We start from the raw sequence: 20643 nt of genomic DNA, 5'->3' as shown, positions 1-20643 counted from the left end.
ACTTGATGTTATATTTTGAACACAAATCGGAAAACGAGCCTGAAGTTTAGCACTACTTTGGCCCTGAATTTGGCCTGAGCACACATGCGCAAAGAGAAGTGAGATATGCTTGTACTCTGTCTGCCTGTCTGGCATTGAAACAAAATTGAAAATAATTCCAAACAGGAAAATTACTGTTTATGGACGACATAAAGGACAAATAACAGGCCTGAATAATTATAACGTGTTGATTAAGTTGGTGTAAAAGACTGCATTGGAAAAGTTGCAGAAATTTAATAATTTTTTTAACTACCTTTAAAATCTTTTATTTCAATTGAATTATATATTTGAACACTGCAAAACACAAATCACCTTTTTGGCACTTTCAAAACCCTTCCATTTCGAGTTCTGGTTTCAGGTCAGGTCAGATTAAATCTGTGACTTGTTACAGGTATCATGGTTAAGGCGCTGTCACACCTTGACGATTTAGCCAGTGAATGCCGACTTATGAAAAATTTGTCGAAGACGTTATGGGTTAGTTTTGATAACATTTAGAGCACGCTGAAAAACACTGCCATACGTCGTAGTACGCTGGCTTTCATCGTTGTACTTTGCGGTTGTCCTCAAATTTTAGCATGCTTGAAATTTTACGACATATGCCGGCGTATGACTCACACGTTCCACTACGCTGGCCATAAGTTGTAGGCACGTTATGCGATCGTTGACACACGTTACTTGTAAGTTACTCATAAGTTGAAACACGTCGAGGTAATGCTTAGCGTACCCAAAACTTATTTCTAACCTATGAGTAACGTGCTTTGAACCTATGTGTAACATACCTCCAACGCATATTGACGTATGTCGACGTATTTGATTGACGTCTTCCGGATGACCACAGAACTTACTGAAAAAAAATAAAAAAAACAACAACAATAACTTCCGATATTTTGCACGTGCCGTTACGTCACGTCTGATTGCTTCTTCAGTTTGCTCATGTCTTATTCTTAGTTCCTCCTCTGAATATTTTCTGTTTGAGGATATTGTCACGTCGAAACTTAAAAGCAAATGTCCGAATATATTGTTGCGAATTCGCGCCCGCCGGCGTGCGGACGGCCAAGTGACTCGAATCGTGGCACGTCGCCCACCGGACGGACAATTCAGTCGTGACCCTCTCGGACCAACGCGGGAGCTAGTCACGGGTGGGGGGTTAACCTCACCACGATTGTGCCAATTGCCCACCCACGCAGGATAGGGTCGCTCGCCAAATTCGATCTACCTAAGTACCTGCGCGAATGGTCGACCGGGCGATCGCACCTCGCCGCAAGTCGACTCCGGACACGGGCCGCTTGGGCGGCCCGTTCCGTGCTATCGCGATAACCGAGCGGTGTTATCGCCGACCTGGACGGTTCATATTAATTACCGGGTGTATTAAGCCCACTACGAACCCTTTACGTGAAGCAGGATGGAGGGTCAATAAAGAAAAGACGAAGCGAAACGGGAAAACAGTTCACACAATGCACATTTATTACGCGACACACGGAAAGCACACATATACAGCCAAACAGTCAAAATGCACATATAGCAGTTAAAACAAAAGAAACAATGACGCAGAGTTACTACCGAATACGCGTACACACGGCAACACTTATACAGTTCTACTTTACAGACGGCGCCAACACACATTTACTCAAAAACAAAGGAAAGAAGCCACCCTCATAGACAAGGGGGCAAACAGGCCTGGAAGCCAATATGTGCGCGTGACCTGGAGGAGCGGCCAGGTCCGTGAGATTGGGGGGGGGGGGTCCTACCCGCGTCCTCGTGACGCGTTGGCGGACGAGCCGCAGATGTGGCCGCGTGGCTGTGCCCCGACTCCGTGCTCCTTGGCGGGTTTCGTTGGCACGACGTTTGGAGTGGGGTGGGAACGGGGCCCCCTTTTTGCACTATCTCAGCGTGGGGGAAAGGGGGAATTGTTGATGCCCTGGCCGAGGAGAATGGCTGGCTGGCTTGGGTCCCGCGACGAGCGATCTCACACTGTGACCTCGTCACCGACCGCCGTCCTTCTCGCCTCGGACCCGAGCTCCTTTGCCTCTTCCCGCAACTCTCCTCAGCCGACTGCAGAACCCAACTCGCTGCCACACCGATGACTCGACTCACTCTTCCTTGCCGACACACACTGCTACTGCCACACTCTGCCACGATTCACCTTGCGCTCGCCGTTTTATAGGCCGGCAGGAGAAAACAATATGCAAATATCCGGATCAGGATGACCTCAGGGGCGGAGCCACGCTCGCCAATTGGACGGAGGAAAAGTGGGCGTGAACCTCCCTTGATCCTAGAATTTGCATATATCGATTTCACACCAACGTGCCTGGAGGTGGGGCCAAGTCGCTCTGCGCTTGCTAATTGGACGGATCAGAAGTGGGCGTTTAGCGTTCTTGATCCGAATTCTCCCTCGGAAAGGCCGCTATTTGCGCTCGCGGCTCGGTGCGTATCGCTGAACGAGCCCAAGACAGCCCAACGCTCAGTGTTTACAGGTGGTGCGGGAATGTCCGTAGAAGGAGAGAAGTGAGGGTGGTGGAGGGTTTATCGGTGGTGATTTGATTGTTATGGTGCCGTTTGGGAACGACTGTGATGCGATGTTTGCGGGATTGAGTTGTGAAGGTAAAGGTCGTGGCTGTTGGCGTTGTTGTTGTTGTCTGAGGGTTGGAGCGTGGTTGTAGTTGGTGACGATGGCTGGCGTGGTGGTTATGGTGGTTGTTGTGTGATGGCGGTTGAGACGTCGTTGGTTCAAAATAAAGATATAACAGAAAAGCGTCGCAGCCCGAATGAATCACATAAATTCCCTCGAGACAACGGATTTGGGGCGAACTACACATGTACTTAGAGATATCTCACCTACGGACCCTGAATGGTGGTTTGCGAATTTCCACAGCCGTAACAATATTTTAACTTTCGTGATGGACTAAAAAAAACAAACAAAAGAAAAACAACAACAACAACTTCAGATATTTCGTCATGTGCCTTCACGGAGCCAAGGAGAAAACTATAAAATGTGCCTTGACGGAGAAAATCATTTTCGGGTATGCTAAACATTACCTCGACGTGTTTCGACTTATGAGTAACTTACAAGGAACTTGTGTCGACGTGTGTCAACTATCGCATATCGTGCCTACAACTTATTCCAAGCGTAGCAGAATGTGTGAGCCATACGACGAGTACGTCGTAAAATTTTCAGCATGCTTGAAATTTCACGACATACTAAACGTACCACGAAATATGACTGCGTACTTCATCGTTTTTCAGCATGCTCTTAACGTATACACAACTTACCCATACCGTATTCGACGTGTGCCAGCGTTTTAGACACATTTTTCATAGGTCGGCATATGCTGGCTAAATCGTCAAGGTGTGACTGCGATGTTGACACTTCCAATTCTCAGGCGGTTATGATTTAAATCGGCGTGCGGCAGGTTTTTAACAGGCTACGCCACGTGGTCGTTGGCGATACGTGCAGCGCGCTACGCTATCGACTAACAAATCGCCAATGTGATACGCTCAGCTGATTAATTTTTGGTGGCGATTGGCCTTGACCTTCATATTTTTTTTTGTCTGTAATCACATATAAATCACTCTGCAGAGCACAGTTATCATTGGAAATTTTTGTAACTTCGCATATCAGAGGCCTATAGAGGTCTCTTTCAGTGCACAAAATTTTGAAGGTCAAGGTCAAAGGTCAAGGTCACTTTGTCGCAAATCAGGGGAGTCGATGAAATCCTTATTTTTTTGAGTATTTTAAATCTAATAGTCTCCAAGCTTTATGGGAATGTAGTATATGATCTGGCGCTCAGCTGATTAGTTTTTGGTGGGGATTGGCCTTGACCTTCATGGTTAGCGCCTGAGGTCAAACATATTTGACCCCAAGGTCAAATTTTCACGTTTTAGGAACCATATCGTGTAGTACCTCAAATTGAACACCTCGATGAGTGCTTTCTAGAGATGTCAAGCTTGAGACATTATGACGTCATTTGGTGACGTTGTGAGGCAAACACATTTTTCATGGTTACTCTGTAGAACGATTCTCATCGGAATCTCTCGTAGGCAGATATTCCTCAAGGAGTCGCTCCTGGTGGATAGCAGCTCTGTTCACCTCAGTGTGACCTTAAAGAAATCACACGTGGTCACCTTTTGGCAAGATACGGGTCACCCTGCGGGTGACATCGGTTTATTTTTATTTTAAAAGTTTGAATATTGGCTAAAGTGTTGTTCCGTTTCTGTTGTTAAACATCTCGACACATTTGGTGATCTGATCGCAAGCCATTGACGACACTATTTGGAAACCAATCTATTTGGAAGTTTTCCATAGATTTTGGGAATCGAAACCTTGGTGGTCGCAAGCCATCTCGGATCTGACTGTAAAAGTTTGGCTTGGTCTTGGCCCGAGGGATGATTCAACCCGTGCCGTTTCCATGTCGTGTGAACCAATAATCTTGCATAATATGGATACCTTCCAACTCACCACCGGATGGATTCCTTTGGTCCCCTTTTCTCTCAACGTCTGTGCTATTTGCTGCTTCTCTTGGCCTGTGTGTGCACTGGAGCTGAAAGCAGAAACGATCGGACGCACATCCCTCACACGCGTCCTTGGTCCACACTGAATGCCTTTGCCGTTGCCAAAACTCCACTTTGCTTGATCGCCTTTTTCATTCCTTTAGCTTTGTTTGGCAATAATAAGCAAATTGATACAGCAAAAAATTCAACTAAATTTCACTTTGTACACACTTACCACAACTATTAAACCACAATGTTCAACGTTTACATTTCTAATTGTGATTGCATCACACTGCTAATAGCTTTCACAAGTCTGTAAACCCACTGCCGTTAATGATAATGATTAATGCTGTTTTCCTTCGGCCAAAATGTTGTGAAAACAAACTTCCTTTTGCAGTTTTTTCTTTTTGGATATTTCTCCAGACACAAAATTATTTCCAGAAATGTTCTTTGCTCAAGGAGTTTGGGTATGCCAACCAAGGTGCGGAGGAATACGACGTTTTGTCAAGGCTACTGTCGGTCTGTCTCGGTGGCGAACAATATAATTTTATCAGCTGAAATTTGATCAAGGTTATGATAACCACCTTGGGAAGCAATGTTAGCTGTCTCGTTTCCCTTTGGACCTGGTTAAAGTATAAGGGATATGGTGTGGCCTTGTCTGACCGCCGGCATTCTGTTGAACCAGTCGGGTGTTACAAAGAGTCCATACCTCCTCAATTCAAGACCTGGCAAATACCAGCTTGCTCTTCTCGGGATCTCATTCATGGCCACCCCTACTGCTATTGACAGTAAATGGTATCCAGCATCGTTTTCCAGGGACAAAATAATCAAGATTCCCTCTTAGCATCAATCAAGCCCTTTATGAGATGGTTTGTTGAAGACCATGGACGACCCACCTCTTGCAAGTTTTATCCGAGTAGGTCGTCTTATCTACCCTTGTTGCAGCTATTTCTGCCGATTGAGCTTTTGTCGATGTAGCTTTTCTCTTTACCTGCTGGGTATTTAAATGCCTTCTTTCTTTTTCCGATAAATCTCCTTTTTCACAACGTTATATTACCTGGTTTGATGTGTCGAGTCTTTGCATTTGGCCTTTTTCCATTCAGCGATTGATTGCCAAGTTTGAGCACGAAGCCAATCCTCCTTTTTTGCCTTTAGCACGACCCCTTTCAATGTCGACTTTCTTCATGTCAAGCCAAGCATCAAATTACTTTATCAGACATTTTTCCCTCCATTTCTGCCAAAGCGTCAAACCAGTTCGATTGCTGCAGTTAAAATCCACCTTTTGGGGGTGTGGGTGAGTCTTTCCATCGAACATCGTTGATTCTGTGTTGCCGTCATCGTCATCCACTTCAGTTTGATTTTCTATTTAGCGATGCACAGTTGGTGATGACTGCACCATGGAAAGCTTGAATATTGGTAAAGGGGATTTGAGCTTTTTACAGAGGTGGAATTGATTACTTTGATGGTGTTATCTGGTGATGTTCATGTTGCCTTTTGGGTCAAGACAAGATCGGTTATGGTGGAGGTAAATGAACTGTACTGCTTCCTCAGGTATATGAATGAACTGTACTTTCCTCAGTGAATTTTTGTTTTTTTTCATTCTGAAACCATGGAAGGAAAATGACAGTCCCACTGTAATGGTAGGTGGGTTTCCTCTGCAAGTCCTTTGGATTTGCTTAGGTTTCAGCACACTGAATTGTTCATGAGATTAAAGTCTAAGCTTTAATGTTTATTTTCTCCACAAAATTAATTACTTTGAAGTATGTATTGCTCTCGAGGGGGCAGGAAGTATAAGGTCTGAAAGGGGGAGGTGGGTGTGGGTTGGATGGGGGAGAGGAGGTTGGATGGGGGTGGGGTGGAGTGTGGTCTCCTTCCCATTTCCAGATAAATTGTACCTTTTGAGTCATTGAAAACTTCTGGGATTGAAGACTGATGTCCACTTTGTGCTGGCATCTCTGTTGTGCTTTTTAGGTCATCTCTCACGAGATGACCTAATAAACCAGTCTCGATGTCCATCCGTCCGTCCGTACGTAGGTCCCCATTTTTTTCTTCCTATTTTCTTGATATTTGGTATGTGGGTAGATGTCGATGAGGGATGCACTACGGTATAACCTTTGACCCGATTGAAGGTCAAGGTCAACGTCAAGGCTACTCCAAAGTTGCGAAATCGTCCATTTTCAAAATCTATCTCCTCCGCCGTTTGTGATCCGATCTTCGAAATTCCTTCGGATTATGATAATATGGAACAATATCTAAATTTGGTCAGGACAGTTTTTTGAAATTCGTCCTGGTTATCGAGTCACGTGTCTTCAAAGTTGGAAAAAAATCGCCGATGTGATATGGTTAAAAAAAAATTTCACCCGACCTTTTGAAGACACATTGATCATAAATGTTCCAAATCAACCATTTTCAAAATCTATCTTCGGATAACTCAGAAATGTAGTTTGATTTCTGAGGTTTTCTATCCTTTTTACTCCCGGGCTTTCGTCTGTACGTTGAACCAAAAGACAAGACGACATCGAAGCCATTCTCAGCCGATCAGAGATCTACATCTACAGAGCTTCAGAGAAGACTGGCACCCCCAGCCGGGGGTAATTTTTTTCTACTTCTTTTTTTTTTTTTTGGTTATCGAGGCTTGTATAAGAGCTATTGTATTGGCAATATCGAGGCTTGTATAAGAGCTAACACACAGAATGTGTAATAAAGGAAGCAGGAGATGAGGGGTTGGAGAGGGAAGCACGAAACAGTGGGGAACAGAGGCAATGAGATCTGTGGAAGGGAGAGGGATGGGGTGGGGGTACACAGGGTAAACAAGATGGACATTACAGGGACTTTCAGAAAACAAAGCAGGGCATTTGAAGGTGGGTTTGGTTTGGATTAACGGGAGTAGAAAAGATCGTGGTTTTGGATGGGGGAAGACAAGAGATAGTGGTGAACAGCTGTTTTGAAGACCTGGAGGGAAGAGTGGGATTCAAGTGTGTAGGAGTTTGTTCCAAAGGCAGAAAAAAAGAGGAATAAAAGAGTGAAGGTGAGTAGTGATTCGTGATTTTGGTAGTTTAACCAGAAGGAGGTTACTGGTGGACCTTGAGTGCCCTGCGGAAATATGGGGGGGACAGATCACAGACAGAGCAGGGGGGCGAGGACAGAGAGGAGACTGTAGAAGACAGAAAGACCACCGACCTGCCTGTGGTGGGAGAGTGAGAGACTCAAAGACAGCCTCACCGTGGGAGATACCAATGATCCTAAATGCCTTGCTTTCCACAGCGAAAAGGTGAGAGGTAGGAGCACCAGCCCAGAGGGGAGAGCAGTCCTCTATCAGGCTGCAAAGCTTTGTATGTGGTCAGGAGCGCAGGTGGGCCGAGGAAGGACTTTGCATGACGGAGGATTCCCAGTCGGCGACTGGCTTTGGATTCCAGTTTGGAAATGTGGCTTTCTCAGGAAAGATCATGGCAGATACTGAGACCCAGAAGCTTGAATGAAATTACTTCTTCAGGGGGATTGTTGAGGAAGTAGATGGGGTGGGGGGGGGTGGGGTTCCAGACAGTCCTTTTGGAAAAAAAAAACTGTGTGTGTGTGTGTGTATTGTGTGATTTGTCAGGGTTGAAAGATGTGTTCCACGTGTTGGACCAGTTTGTGATTTTACCCAGATCTGCAGAGAACAAATAAGCTTCTGTATGCTGGTCTGAGGGATGACCGATGGTACGGCAGAGGGTGGAGTCATCTGCAAAGAGATAAAGAGGATTTTCCAGAGAGTCGGAGAGATCATTGATGAAAACCATAAAAAGCACAGGGCCCAGTACGCTGCCTTGAGGAATTCCAGCCTGGACAGGACTAGGGGATGAGAGAGCTTCATTAAGGGCCACATGTTGGCTGTGACAGGAGAGGCAGTCCGAGAGGCATGAGTGGAGATGGCCTTGGATACCATAGGAAGAGAGTTTGATGAGCAGGGCAGTGTGCCAGACTGTATTGAAAGCATGCGATATGTCGAGGAGATGGCTCTGATTTCATGACTGGCATTGAGGATCTCCATCCATTGTTGGGAGAGCAGAAGTAGCATGTCCAGGGTAGAGTGACGTGGTCTGAATCCAAATTGATCGGAAATCAAGTCATTGGAGAAATGGAAGGAGTTAATGTCTGAAGCGATGATGGATTCCATAACCTTGCTGATGATTGGGGGAAGGCTGATTGGTCTGTAGTTGCAGGGATCTATTTTTGCACCTTTTTTGTGCAGGGCAGTAATGTTTGCTGATTTCCAAACAGATGGCAGATGACCTTGAGTAAATGAGAGGGTGAATAGAACAGAGAGAGGGTGAGCAAGAGCAGCAGAGCAGGTTTTTAGGACATGAGGGCAAGAGGGGGAGTTGTGATGAAAATTGAGGGGGTGGGAAAAGGGGGAGGTGTGATGCTTGTCTTGAATAGGGAGGAGGGAGCGGAGATGATGAGAGCAGGCACGGTCATGGGGGAAGAGGGAGAAGGGAAGGTGGTGAGAGAGGAAGGATGAGACTGGGTAGAGGTATGTTAAAGTATGGAGCGGGGGGAGGGGGGGAACCAAATTAGGTTGGGTGGGAAGAGGGAAAGGTGTGATAAGAGGAAAGAGGGAGCATGTTTGAGATATTGAGGCGTGTACTGAATGAGAGAGCGAGATACTTGTTCGATTGGAACAGAGCCCAAGGATGTTTGAAAACCATACAGTTTGGGATACCAGAGGGGGAACTGTTATGAAAGCAGATGGCAATGGAGAGGAGTGAAGAGAAGAGGTAGGATGGGGAGCAAGATGGGAGGAGTAAGGAGAGGGTAGATTTCAGGAGGTGGGATGAATTTGCTCTGAAGTTGGAAAAAAATACCGAATGGAAGATGAACATGCATTTCAAAATGGGATTAAAAAAAAAAATTGTAGGTCAGAGATTTGTTTAAATTCACTGGAGGATGGATGGAGTTCAGAAGAATTGAGAGAATGAAGGAAAGAAGCGTTGTTACAGATGGAATTTTTGACACAGGATTTAAGAAAGGTTGAAAATAACTCAGGTTGTTGAAAGAGAAGAGCACAGCAGCAGAGAGGAAGTCAACATTTTAAGAGACATCTTTTTATTTTATTTATTTTTGAAGATTAGGGAAGAGGGGGGCAGAATAAAGGAAGAGTTTGAAGGGATAAAAATCGTGAAGGTGAGTGGTGAATACCTTCACGATCAAAGTGGGATTGGAAATGTGGAAGGCAAGGAAGTGGGAGAGGGAGAGTCTCGAGGAAGTCACGTGGTTACGGGAGGGAAAGGTGAGAAGGGAAAAGATTCTATTTTATTTTATTTTATTCATTTATTTATTTATATTTTAAGACATGGAACAGGGTAATAGTTGGGAGGAATTGAGGGAGTGATGGAGGGATAGTGGAGGAGGGGGGGGTGGGAGCTGAAGGTGAAAATGCAACAAACAGAGTTGTTCACACGGATGGGAAGAAGGGTAGACCTCAAGGAAACCCAATATTTCTCACCAGTCAAGAATGTGAAATAATCGGGAGATTGTATTTTTCACTAACAAATGCTTCGAGTTTTCAAAGGAAATTGATTTTGCTGTTTGAGCTCCAGCAGGTATAATTGGTAAATTGTTGGGTGTTTTTTTTTGTGTTTTTTTATTTTTTTAACCAGTTGCCAATTACAGACGTAAAAGTAATTCTGTTCTTTGTCGATGATGCAATTTTGATGCTTCTTGGTGAATGACCTCACCATCTCACAATGCTTAATGGATTGTTTGTGCGAGTGCAAAGGATCCTCTTTGATGTCCCACAGAACGTCGTGCTGTCCGGTGGTTCGACCATGTTCCGGGACTTTGGGCGGCGGTTGCAGCGAGACCTGAAGCGTACGGTTGACGGGCGACTGCGGCTGAGCGAGGAGCTTAGTGGTGGCCGCATTAAGGCACGAGAACGCATACACGCACGCAAGGCGCTCAACTCCAGCTTTTGCACATTTGTCTCATTTTTTGTCTCGATTAGCTTGACATGCGAGGTGATGGCCATTATCCCGATGAGCACTTTTTGACATTTGTTAATAATAATTGGTTGTAAACTTTGTCTCAGAGTTTTCCATATTTGTGAGGCCGTGTAAGTGATCGTGCCTCTCACCCTACATCATTTGCTCTTGCAGCCGAAGCCAATGGAGGTCCAAGTGATTTCGCACCATATGCAGCGATATGCTGTGTGGTTTGGTGGCTCCATGCTGGCATCCACTGTAAGTCACAGGACTTTGGGTCCTCACACTAAAATACGGGAATCCTAGATTTATGCATTGTGATTGTATCAACTCTCTGAACCTTATTGAATGTATGTCTGTCTCAACCTGATTGAATCAAACGGCTTGGCCGATCCACCAAATTTTTCATGCATGATAGGGGAACTCACAGTCAGGTCATGGGCATAAAATAAACACCCACTTCTCCACCCTCCCCCCCCACCTCTGCCCTTGCGAGGATGGGGGAGGGGAGATGACTTGCAGTTTTTCACTGTTCATATGGAATACAGTAGTGCAATTGCTTTAACCAGTGCCCCCTGCTGGAGAGAGTCGGTATTGACACCGTGCATCACTCCCGAAGGAATGTTTATTTTATTTTATTTTTTTAATATACAATGTCAAGGCACATGTAAGGGTTAACGTGCAGAACGTATAACAAGGGGAGCAGGAGACAGGACGGATGGGCGAGGGAAGCAGAAAACAGTGGGGAATAGACACAAGGTAGATCTGTGGAAGGTAGCAGGGTAAACGGGATAAACAAGATGGACACTACAGGGACTTTCAGGAAGGAAAGCAGGGAATTTGAAGGAGGTGGGTTTGGGGTGGATTAGCAGGGTAGAAAAGATTGGGGTTTTGGATGGGGGAAGATAAGAGATGGTGAACAACAGCTGTTTTGAAGACCTGGAGGGAAGAGTGGGATGGAAGAGTATGTGAGAGTTTGTTCCAAAGATGGAAAAAAAGAGGAATGAAAGCATGAGGGTGAGCAGTGGTTCTTGATTTTGGTAGTTTTACCAGAAGGGGGTTGCTGGCAGACCTTGGGCGCCCTGCGGAAATATGGGGGGTTGGGGGTGGGGACATTGCAGACAGAGTGGAGGGGGGAGCGAGGCCAGAGAGGAGACTGAAGAGAACAGAGACCACCAAACTGCCTGCGGTGAGGGAACCAAAGACTCGGCCTCATCGTGGGAGATACCAATGATTGCCAATGCCTTGATTTTGACAGCATGAAGCCAACAGAGGTGAGAGGCGGGAGCATTTGCCCAGAAGAGAGAGAGCAGTACGCCATCAGGTTGTGGATGAAAGCTTTGTATGTGGTCAGGTGCGCCAAGGAAGGACTTTTTACGACAGAATGCCCAATCGGCGACTGGCTTTGGAGGCCAGCTTGGAGAAAGATCGTGTGGCTTTCCCAGGAAAGATCATGACAGATAGTGAGGCCCAAAAGTTTGAATGAAAGGACTTCTTCAAGAGGATTGTTGAGAAAATAGATGGGGGGGGGGGCGGTTCCAGATGGTCCTTTTGGAGAGATGTCGTGAGAGTGTAAGATTTGTCAGGGTTGAAAGGACATGTTCCATGTGTTGGACCAGTTTGTGATTTTATCCAGATCGGCAGAGAGTGAAGAAGCTGCTGCTTGCCGGTCTGAGAGATGACAGATGGTACGGCAGAGGGTGGAGTCATCAGCAAGGAGATAAAGAGGATTTTTCAGTCTGAGACGTAATTGATGAAAACGAGAAATAGCACTAGCTAGGCCCAGAACCCTGCCTTCAGGAACTCCAACCTGGACAGGAAGAGGGGATGAGAGAATTCCATTTAAGGCCATACGTTGACTGCGACAGGAGAGGAAGTCTGCGAGCCATGAGTGGAAATGGCCTTGGACACCAGAGGAAGAGAATTTGTTGGGCATGGTAGCGTGCCACACCATGTCAAAAGCACATGATATGTCTTGGGAGATGTCTTTGATCTAATGCCTGGCATTGAGGACCTCTATCCATTTTTGGGAAAGCAGGAACAGCAAGTCCAGGGTCGAATGACCTGGTCTGAATCCAAATTGATGATCGGAAATCAGGCCATTGGATAAGAGGAAGGATTTAATGTCGGAAGCGATGATGGATTCCGTAACCTTGCTGATGATTGGGAGAAGGCTGATTGGTCTGTAGTTGCAGGGATCTGTTTTTACACCTTTTTATGCAGAGTGGTAATGTTTGCTGATTTCCAAGCAGATGGCAGATGACCTTGAGCAAATGAGAGGGTGAATAGAACAGAGAGAGGGTGAGCAAGAGCAGTGGACCAGTTTTTTTAGGACATGATGGCTGATGCTGTCTGGACTGGTTGCAGAATCTGAGTCATGGTTTGACAGCAAGCTCTCCACTTTGTCAGAAGAAAAGGACCCAGAGTCCAGGGACAGCTGGGTGTGACTGGGTAAGGTAGGTACAGAAAGCAATGGGTTTCAGCCACAAGATTTAGAAGGAAACTCCGAGTTTAGGCATTCAGCCTTTTCACGTGCCATGTCAGCAGTGTGGCCATTTGAGGTAAGGGATGGGATGGAGGGGGAACATACACCATAAACAGATTTGATTAGACACCACCAGGATTTGGGGGAGGGAGAGAGGTTTGAGAGTTCAGATATGAGATGACAAAGATGTTGTTTCCTGGCTCTCCTCAAGACACACACTTGTTAAGAGCTTTGTGGAAGTAACTGAGATTGCCTTCACTTGGATTTGCCTTCCTTGAGGCAAAGGCAAGTTGTTTCAGGACAACTGCCTCGCCACAAGCTTCAGTGTACCATGGGCGGGAGGAAGGGTAGGACAACTGAAGACGAGATGGGGAAATCTCTGCATGAGAGAGAGCAAGTTTCTTTGAAAGAATTTCCAGGACGAGTTGATATCGGAGGAAGTAGAATTGGGAGACCAGTCTAGAAGTTTTATGGCTGCTAGAAGTCCTTGCCAGTCGGCCTGAGTGAAATGCCAGACTCGACGGCACTGAAGTGATTCTCTAATAACAGCCAGAGAGATGTCTACTTTGACATGCACGTGGTCAGATGAACTGATTCGAGCAGAGGAAGAACAGCAGATGTATTCTGGGAAATTGGTGAAAATCAGATCTCGAAGAGATAGAGTACCATTGGTTGAGATCCGGGTCGGGAAGTTGACAGATTGCCGTCAGTCCCAATGAGTCACAGAAATCTTTTACTGAAGAGCCATGGCAGGTAAGAGAGGTACCCACACCAAGCCAAATGGCATGATGACAGTTGAAGTCACCACATACGAGGAAGAGAGAGAGAGAGTTCAGATGAGAGGATAGAAGTTGGTCCATGTTTTCGGATAGTGAGGTGTAAATGGAGTCATTACTGTTTGGTGGACGGTACAGTACACATATAAACATGCGGTGGGAGAGGAGGGGAAACCGAAGCCAGAGGTATTCCTGTGGGTGTGGGGGAGAGAGGGCAGTGCATGGTGAGTGAGGAATAGTCTTTGATGAAGAGAGCAACTCCTCCACCTGGACAAGGCTCAGATCTCTCACCAGAGGAGGGAGTAACCAAGGAGCGATTATTGGGAGTCAGAGACGTCTTGAAGGAGGAAAGTTTCTGTTAAGCAGATTATGTCTGGTTTGTCAGTGGAAACCTGTCTGGAAAGAAAAAACCTGTATGGGTATTTGTTTTAAAGATTTTTTTTCCTTTTTACTGTTTTCTAAGAGCATCAATAATTATTTTACAAGCTTTGAATAATGTCCTATTCTCAAGAAGTGAAAAGGCCATTTCTCGCCTTGATGTACTTGCCATTAGATTTTCTTGGACTATTTCCATGAGGAGGATAGGCTGTCCCAGTTGGGGGCGATGCAGTTTTTCCGGAATCATTGTTGTGGGTTCCATTTGCGATCAATATTTGATCACCGTTGATGCTGATTAAATCTATTTACGAGAGATTGTTACTCTGGCTGTAACGGTCTTTCCAGCTTAGCATGGAGTTTATTTTCATTTTCAGCCTGGATCTGTTGAAGCTTTTTTGATGGCCAGTTTCCCAGCTAAACAGTGGATCTTGCCTATTGCAGCAATGCCAACCCTCCCGATTTCATCGGGAGGCTTCCGAAAATTCACCCAAACTCCCGCCCTTACGATCACTATCCTTATCCTCCCGAAATTTTGATATTTTTGCACTGTTCACTAATCAGAATGTACTAGTATGAGAATTGAATGAAAAGCATCGTCTGCTACGTATAGCATGTGGTAACTCCATAACGTTCGCTGCTACCAAATTGTACGTAAAAAATTGCAAATTCAAATGAGGAGCAGCGAAACATTGGGTCTGGATCTTGCTTATGCAATCATGCACTGAGATTTAGTGCATGCGGTATGTGTGCAATACAGTGCATGCGGTATGTATGCACAGTGTATATGCATGCGATACGCAGCATGCAGCTGGGCCCCGTACCAGCCCGGCGGTCGCGACCACCGTGCGGTGTTTAACAGCCGCTAGAGTTCTACGAGTCGCGCTGCAGCTGTGGAACATCGACTTCGAAGTTACCGATGCTTCAAGCCCTCGATGTTGATTACGAAATGGCAGAAAAGAAGCTTACGAAGACCAAGAAATGGTCTCAGAAGTGCAAGACCGAATACAGTCTCCAATACCCGTGTATTCGAAAGTCTGAAAGAGGAATTCATCATGCGTATTGTACAGTATGCAGTGTTGATATTTCAGTTGAGCACGGAGGTCGCGATGATATTCGGAAGCACGTTGGAAGCAAACGGCACACAGACATTGCAAAGGAGAGATCTTCGAGCACGAGTACCGGTACACTTCTGAATTATTTCACCAAACAAGGGACAAGCGAGGAAGAGGATGTTACCCGAGCGGAACTTCTCTTTAGTGGATTTATTGTGGAACATAACTTGCCCATATCAGTCTCAGATCATGCTGGACCTCTATTTCAAAAGATGTTTCCAGATTCAAAAGTTGCTTCAAAGTATGGATGTGCAAGAACAAAAACTTCAGCAATAACACTGGTCAACAATTTTTTACTTTCTGAATGTTGTCTAGATTTCTACAAGTGAATTAGGGTATTCTGGCACTGCTGAATCAGGAAATGGCATCCGTTTCTCTCCATCAGGTCAGGTTTTTGTGCTAAGTTGATTTGAAAAAATCAGATCTTGTGACAAAATCAATTACATTTTTGTGGCATTATCAGCTGATTTTTGTCAACACATATCATCCTAAACATGTTTTTAAGAAAAAAATGTTTTGCCAACAACATTTATTGATTACATGATAGAAACATCGATTACTGTCATCTGAATGGTGGGCATTGATAAAGGTAAGTACAAGTAAATTGCATGTTGCGTCACCACTGTTCAAACTTCAGGGCTTGAACTTCCGTTTCTTCGAACTCCTGGAATGTTCAGCGGCAGGGAGGTCTCTCTTCAGATTCCAACAGTAGTCAGCCATCATGACTGCGTCCCAGCGACCCTGATACCTGGTCTCCATCTCCTTCATGTCCTGATGGAATCTCTCCCCTGCTCGTCACTCATTGAACCCAGGTTCTCAGGAAACCGGTTCATATGTGAAAATAGGTAGTGCATCTTGATGCTCATGTTGCAGCCCAGGTTTCTGAAAGCAGTCAGCATGTTGTTGACAAGTTCTGCGTAGTTTCTGGCCTTATTGTTGCCAAGAAAGTTCTTCACTACCAAAACAAATGTCTTCCACGCTTCCAGTTCCACTTCGTTCATTGAGTTTTTGAACTCTGGATCTCTGATGAGCTGACGGATCTGAGAACCATCAAAGATGCCAGCTTTCAACTTCTCCATGGTCAATCCTGGAAAAGCCTGGCACAAGTAAGTGAAGCAGTCACCATCTTTGTCCAGAGCCTTGGTGAACTGCTTGATTAAGCCGAGCTTGATGTGCAGCGGTGGGAAGAGTATTCTGTCTCTGTCCACCAGAGGGTCGTTGATGACGTTCCTTTCTTTGCATGGCACCAATTCCTCCCGCACAGGCCAGTCCTTCTTCGTGTAATGCTGAGCACAGTCCCTACTATCCCACATGCACAGAAAACATGGGTACTTGGTGAAGCCAGACTGTTGTCCCAACAAAAAGTTCACCATCTTCAGGTCAACACAAATAAACCACTTATGCTGATCATAACCAATTTTCTCCAGCACGTACTTCACCGCTTCATACTTCTCCTTCAGTGTAGTCGAGTGAGCGATGGGTACAGAGGCAAACTGGTTGCCGTTGTGTAGCAGAACACATTTCAGTGATCGCTTGCTGCTGTCAATGAACAGTCTCCAATCTTTGGGTTCGTACTGTGGCACTCCAAGCTTGAGCAGAAGCGCATGTCATAAATTGGCGCATGTAGGTATTGTACATTCTTCAGAGTTCGTTATTTCAAGAAATACAACTTTTTTGTATCACATTATTACAAAATCTGCCCCATTAACTTTAGTTTTGATCCACGAACTTTATGCTTTGCCTCACCAATTTTTGGAAGATTTTGAGGTTTTATGACTTCAAACTGATCCCTTTTCGACATAATCACCTAGAACTATCGTACCTGAATACTTCTTGTCATTAAAATAATTATTTCCAATCAAAACAATTATTTGACATGACATTTTACCCCCACCAACTTCTTCTAAAATGCTCCACACATGCGTACATGTGAACAAAAATGTAAAAAACGACATGTGGCCATATCTCAAAAACTTGACCTGATTGAATAAAACTAATGTGAGTTTTGGATTCAGCGCATCAGATTCGTCCTAAATCAGCTTAAAAAATGCAGACAACAAATTTGTTGTTGACCAGTGTAATTGGTGAGTTGTCAAATGTTACTGCTTCATCTATTGCCGATATTGCTAGACTATCTCCATTTAGCCTAGCTACAGACTGTAGCAATGACAGTGGTGAGGCCCAGCTATATCCTGTCCTGATTTCGTACTATGACAACAGTGCTGGGATTGTGAAGCAAGGTTTGCTAAGTTTGCCTGCGTGCAAACAAGATTCCACTGGAGAAAACATTTTCAAACTGCTTGATCATGAGTTCAGTGACAGGAAAATTCTGTGGGGAAATTGTGTTTCCTTTTGTGCTGATAATGCCTCTGTCATGGTGGGCAAGCACAAAGGAGTCGCTGCTTATATCCACAAACAAAATCCAGAGTCTAACATCATGGGATGCCCTTGCCATATGATGCACAATACGGCCAAGAAGGCGGCTCAGGCCTTACCCATTGAATTAGATGACTTTCTCATCGATATTTACTACTACTTGGACAAAAGTAGTAAACGCGTCAAAGGAGTGAAAGCACTGCAAGAACTCTGTGATGCCCCGACACACAAGATTCTGAAGCATGTCGCAACAAGGTGGCTGTCCCTTGGTCAGTGCCTAGACAGGCTGATTGAACAGTGGGAGCCACTTCGCCTCTTCTTCAAAGAAGAAGTACGAAGAAAAATGCAACCAACTGTAGCCAAGACTCTAACAACGAGCAAGAAGGACGGCACTGTATCTACTGCCAGTACTGGCACTGCAGGATCAAGCACTAGTGGAGCAGCATTCACCACTACCACTGCAGTATCTGCTGCGAAGAAGACAGCAGGGACAGCACCAAAACCAATGCTGAGAGCAGGTAGCATCACCGGCCCTTCATCACGTTCATCTACAAAGCAGATCCCTTCAGAGTCGAGAAAGACTGTGATAGTCCCATCTACAGGCAAAGAAGGACCCAAGTTAAGTTCTGCTTTTGCCAAATCACTTGATAGAAGCTCAGCAAAACCTTCGAATCAGAGGTCTTCTTCCTTGGCTGCACCTACCTCAAGCTCTCTCCTCAAACGTAAAATTGGATCTGGTACTACGAGTCTGACCTCTTCTGCTGGCAGTAAACGCAAGTGTGATCGCCCTGCGGCTAAGTGTACTACGAGTTCTACAACTAAAAGCGCATCTTCCTCAAACACTGTGCAGGAATCTAGAGAAAAACGTGTCAACAGGATGTTCTTGTCTCCACAAACAAAACTCTATTGTTTCTTCCTTCGATATGCTAACAAGCTTTTTGAGAAGGGGAATCTTCTGCTCCAAAGAGACGAACCCTGTATTCATCTCCTGCACGGAGAATTGAATGGTCTTCTGAAAGATATCTTCGTACGGTTTTTGAAACCATCGGTGTCATCGGTTGCTCTGGTAAATGTACCCTTCTCTGACAGAAATCATCAGAAGAATGATGAGGACCTCATGATTGGGAACGATGCCAAACTGTATATAAGGGAACAAAGGAGTCTCAAGAAATCCACCTTCACTCTGAGTGAGTCAGACATCCAAGGTTTCTTCAGTGCAGTTCGCTCATATTATGTGAAAGCCTGCAATTACATCTTCAAAACCTGGCCGCTAGATGATGAATTAGCCAAGCATGCTCAGGTGCTGGATGTTAAGCTACACCAAGAAGTGGGGTTTGACTGTGTGGAGTTTTTCATCAAGAAATTCCCCTGTCTGTTCAGTGGCGGTGATAGTGACATAGACAGTCTTGAGAGTGAATTCGCTCACTACCAGGCAGACGCCTCCATAGCTACAATTGCTACTGAGACAGTGAGAGTGGATGAGCAGTGGCATCGGATTTCACAGCTCACAGATCCCTGCACTGGTGCCAAGAAGTATCCTAATTTGAGCAAAGTGATGAAGGGAATCTTGGTCATTCCTCATTCGAACGCATCACGTGAGCGGGCACTCAGTCTTGTACGGAAGAATCATACTGAATTTCGTCCCAATTTGAGTGTCAAAACCCTGGAAGCTCTCTTAATTGAAAAACTAGCTCATAGCACCCCTTGCTACCAGAGAGAATACAGCAAAGACATAATCAGAAGGGCTAAAAGAGCCACACAGCTGTCACTCAGCAAAGCTGCCATGGAAAAAGCAAGCAGCAGTAGTACCAGCCAGTAAGGTAAGAAAAATATTGCTTCTTTTGTGCTTTTTGTTAATCTTTGATTGTCCCCTAACTTACTAATATTAACATACATGTAACATTAAAAAGTGCACAATTTTCCCCTTTTTTTGTTCAAAAAGTGGGAATTCTTAACATGTTAAATGCTCCAAAATAGGGCTCAGAGGGCACTAGAGAGCGTCTAGAACCCCAGAGCTTCCAGGGCCCTAAGGCGGGCCCTGGACCCCGCCGCAAGGGTCGAGCGCTCCGCGCTCGAGATGTGCGCTTCGCGCACATTATTTGGTGTCGGTTGAAAATCCTTCCTAATTCTGATTTCCAAAAGTTGGCATCTCTGCTATTGGTGTCAAGTGATTTGTTTCTTTCCATTTTTGTGATATTTGTCTCATAAGCAAGTTCTAAATGAATATGTACTAAACTTTAGTGAATTGTTAAAATTCATAAATTGATAATCTCTGCCAAATTTGACAAAATGTGCATTCTGTGATTCCATTGTGAACTTCCACGATCCATCAGTCATGAACCACACTTCGGCCTATTTCATGTCTTGCTCTTGTTCTCACTAATCCCCAACTTTGTCCACAGCCCGAGTTCTACCAAGTGTGCCACACGAAGAAGGATTATGAAGAGTATGGCCCAAGCATTTGTCGCCACAACCCGGTCTTTGGGGCAATGTCTTAATGGAGTCCTTTTGTGCCACATTGGAAGCGGTCAATAAGGGTCGCCCACTGCACGTAAAGGGCTGTCCATTCGTGTGTCCAAATTCTGACCGTGTCAGCTATTCTTCGTTTGTCTGTTCCTCATTTGATTTTTTTTTCCACCTTCCTCAACATCCTTGCTGCCAAGCTTTTGCTCGCTCACCCCTTGGACTCAGCTTGTAGACCTTTGCACACCTGCAGCCTGTCCTGGACCAATAGCTGCAAAAATCAAGATGTCGCCACATGCTGTCATGGCTAATGGTCGGTCAAAAAGAAAGAAAAAAACTTGGTGAGGGTTTTCCTGCTCACTGCACCGATCGAGTGCTTTAATCCACTCTTTCATCTAGTTCCTCATTTTAAACTACTCTTTTGACCCTCCAGAACTGCCCCTCACCCTCCTTCCCTCCTCTACCCATCCGTACCAATAGTTTGCAATTGCCTTGTACATTTCTGTGAATTGGTCATGACAATACATCCTGTACAGGTTTTCAATCTGCATGTTTTGCATTGTTGT

The 20643-nt window shown here is 45.2% G+C and overlaps 1 protein-coding gene across 1 annotated transcript in view; it reads left to right on the top strand.

Moving 5' to 3' along the window:
* The window catches only part of LOC147028198 (actin-related protein 3), a 44770-nt gene extending 24364 nt beyond the window's left edge, over positions 1 to 20406 (top strand). Inside the window, exons 10-12 of the mRNA XM_085878347.1 lie at positions 10308 to 10433; positions 10662 to 10745; positions 20017 to 20406. Coding sequence (XP_085734473.1) covers positions 10308 to 10433; positions 10662 to 10745; positions 20017 to 20112 — 306 coding nt within the window. The 3' untranslated portion in view covers positions 20113 to 20406. The remainder of the gene's footprint in view (positions 1 to 10307; positions 10434 to 10661; positions 10746 to 20016) is intronic.
* The last annotated feature ends 237 nt before the right edge of the window (positions 20407 to 20643 follow it).

This window comes from Eptatretus burgeri, chromosome 4, assembly GCF_056783735.1.
Source record: "Eptatretus burgeri isolate ZD-2024b chromosome 4, Ebu_testis_v1, whole genome shotgun sequence".
Classification (NCBI taxonomy): Eukaryota; Metazoa; Chordata; class Myxini; order Myxiniformes; family Myxinidae; genus Eptatretus; species Eptatretus burgeri.
Note: the sequence above shows the minus strand (reverse complement) of the source record. Positions and strands in the feature narration are given on the sequence as shown.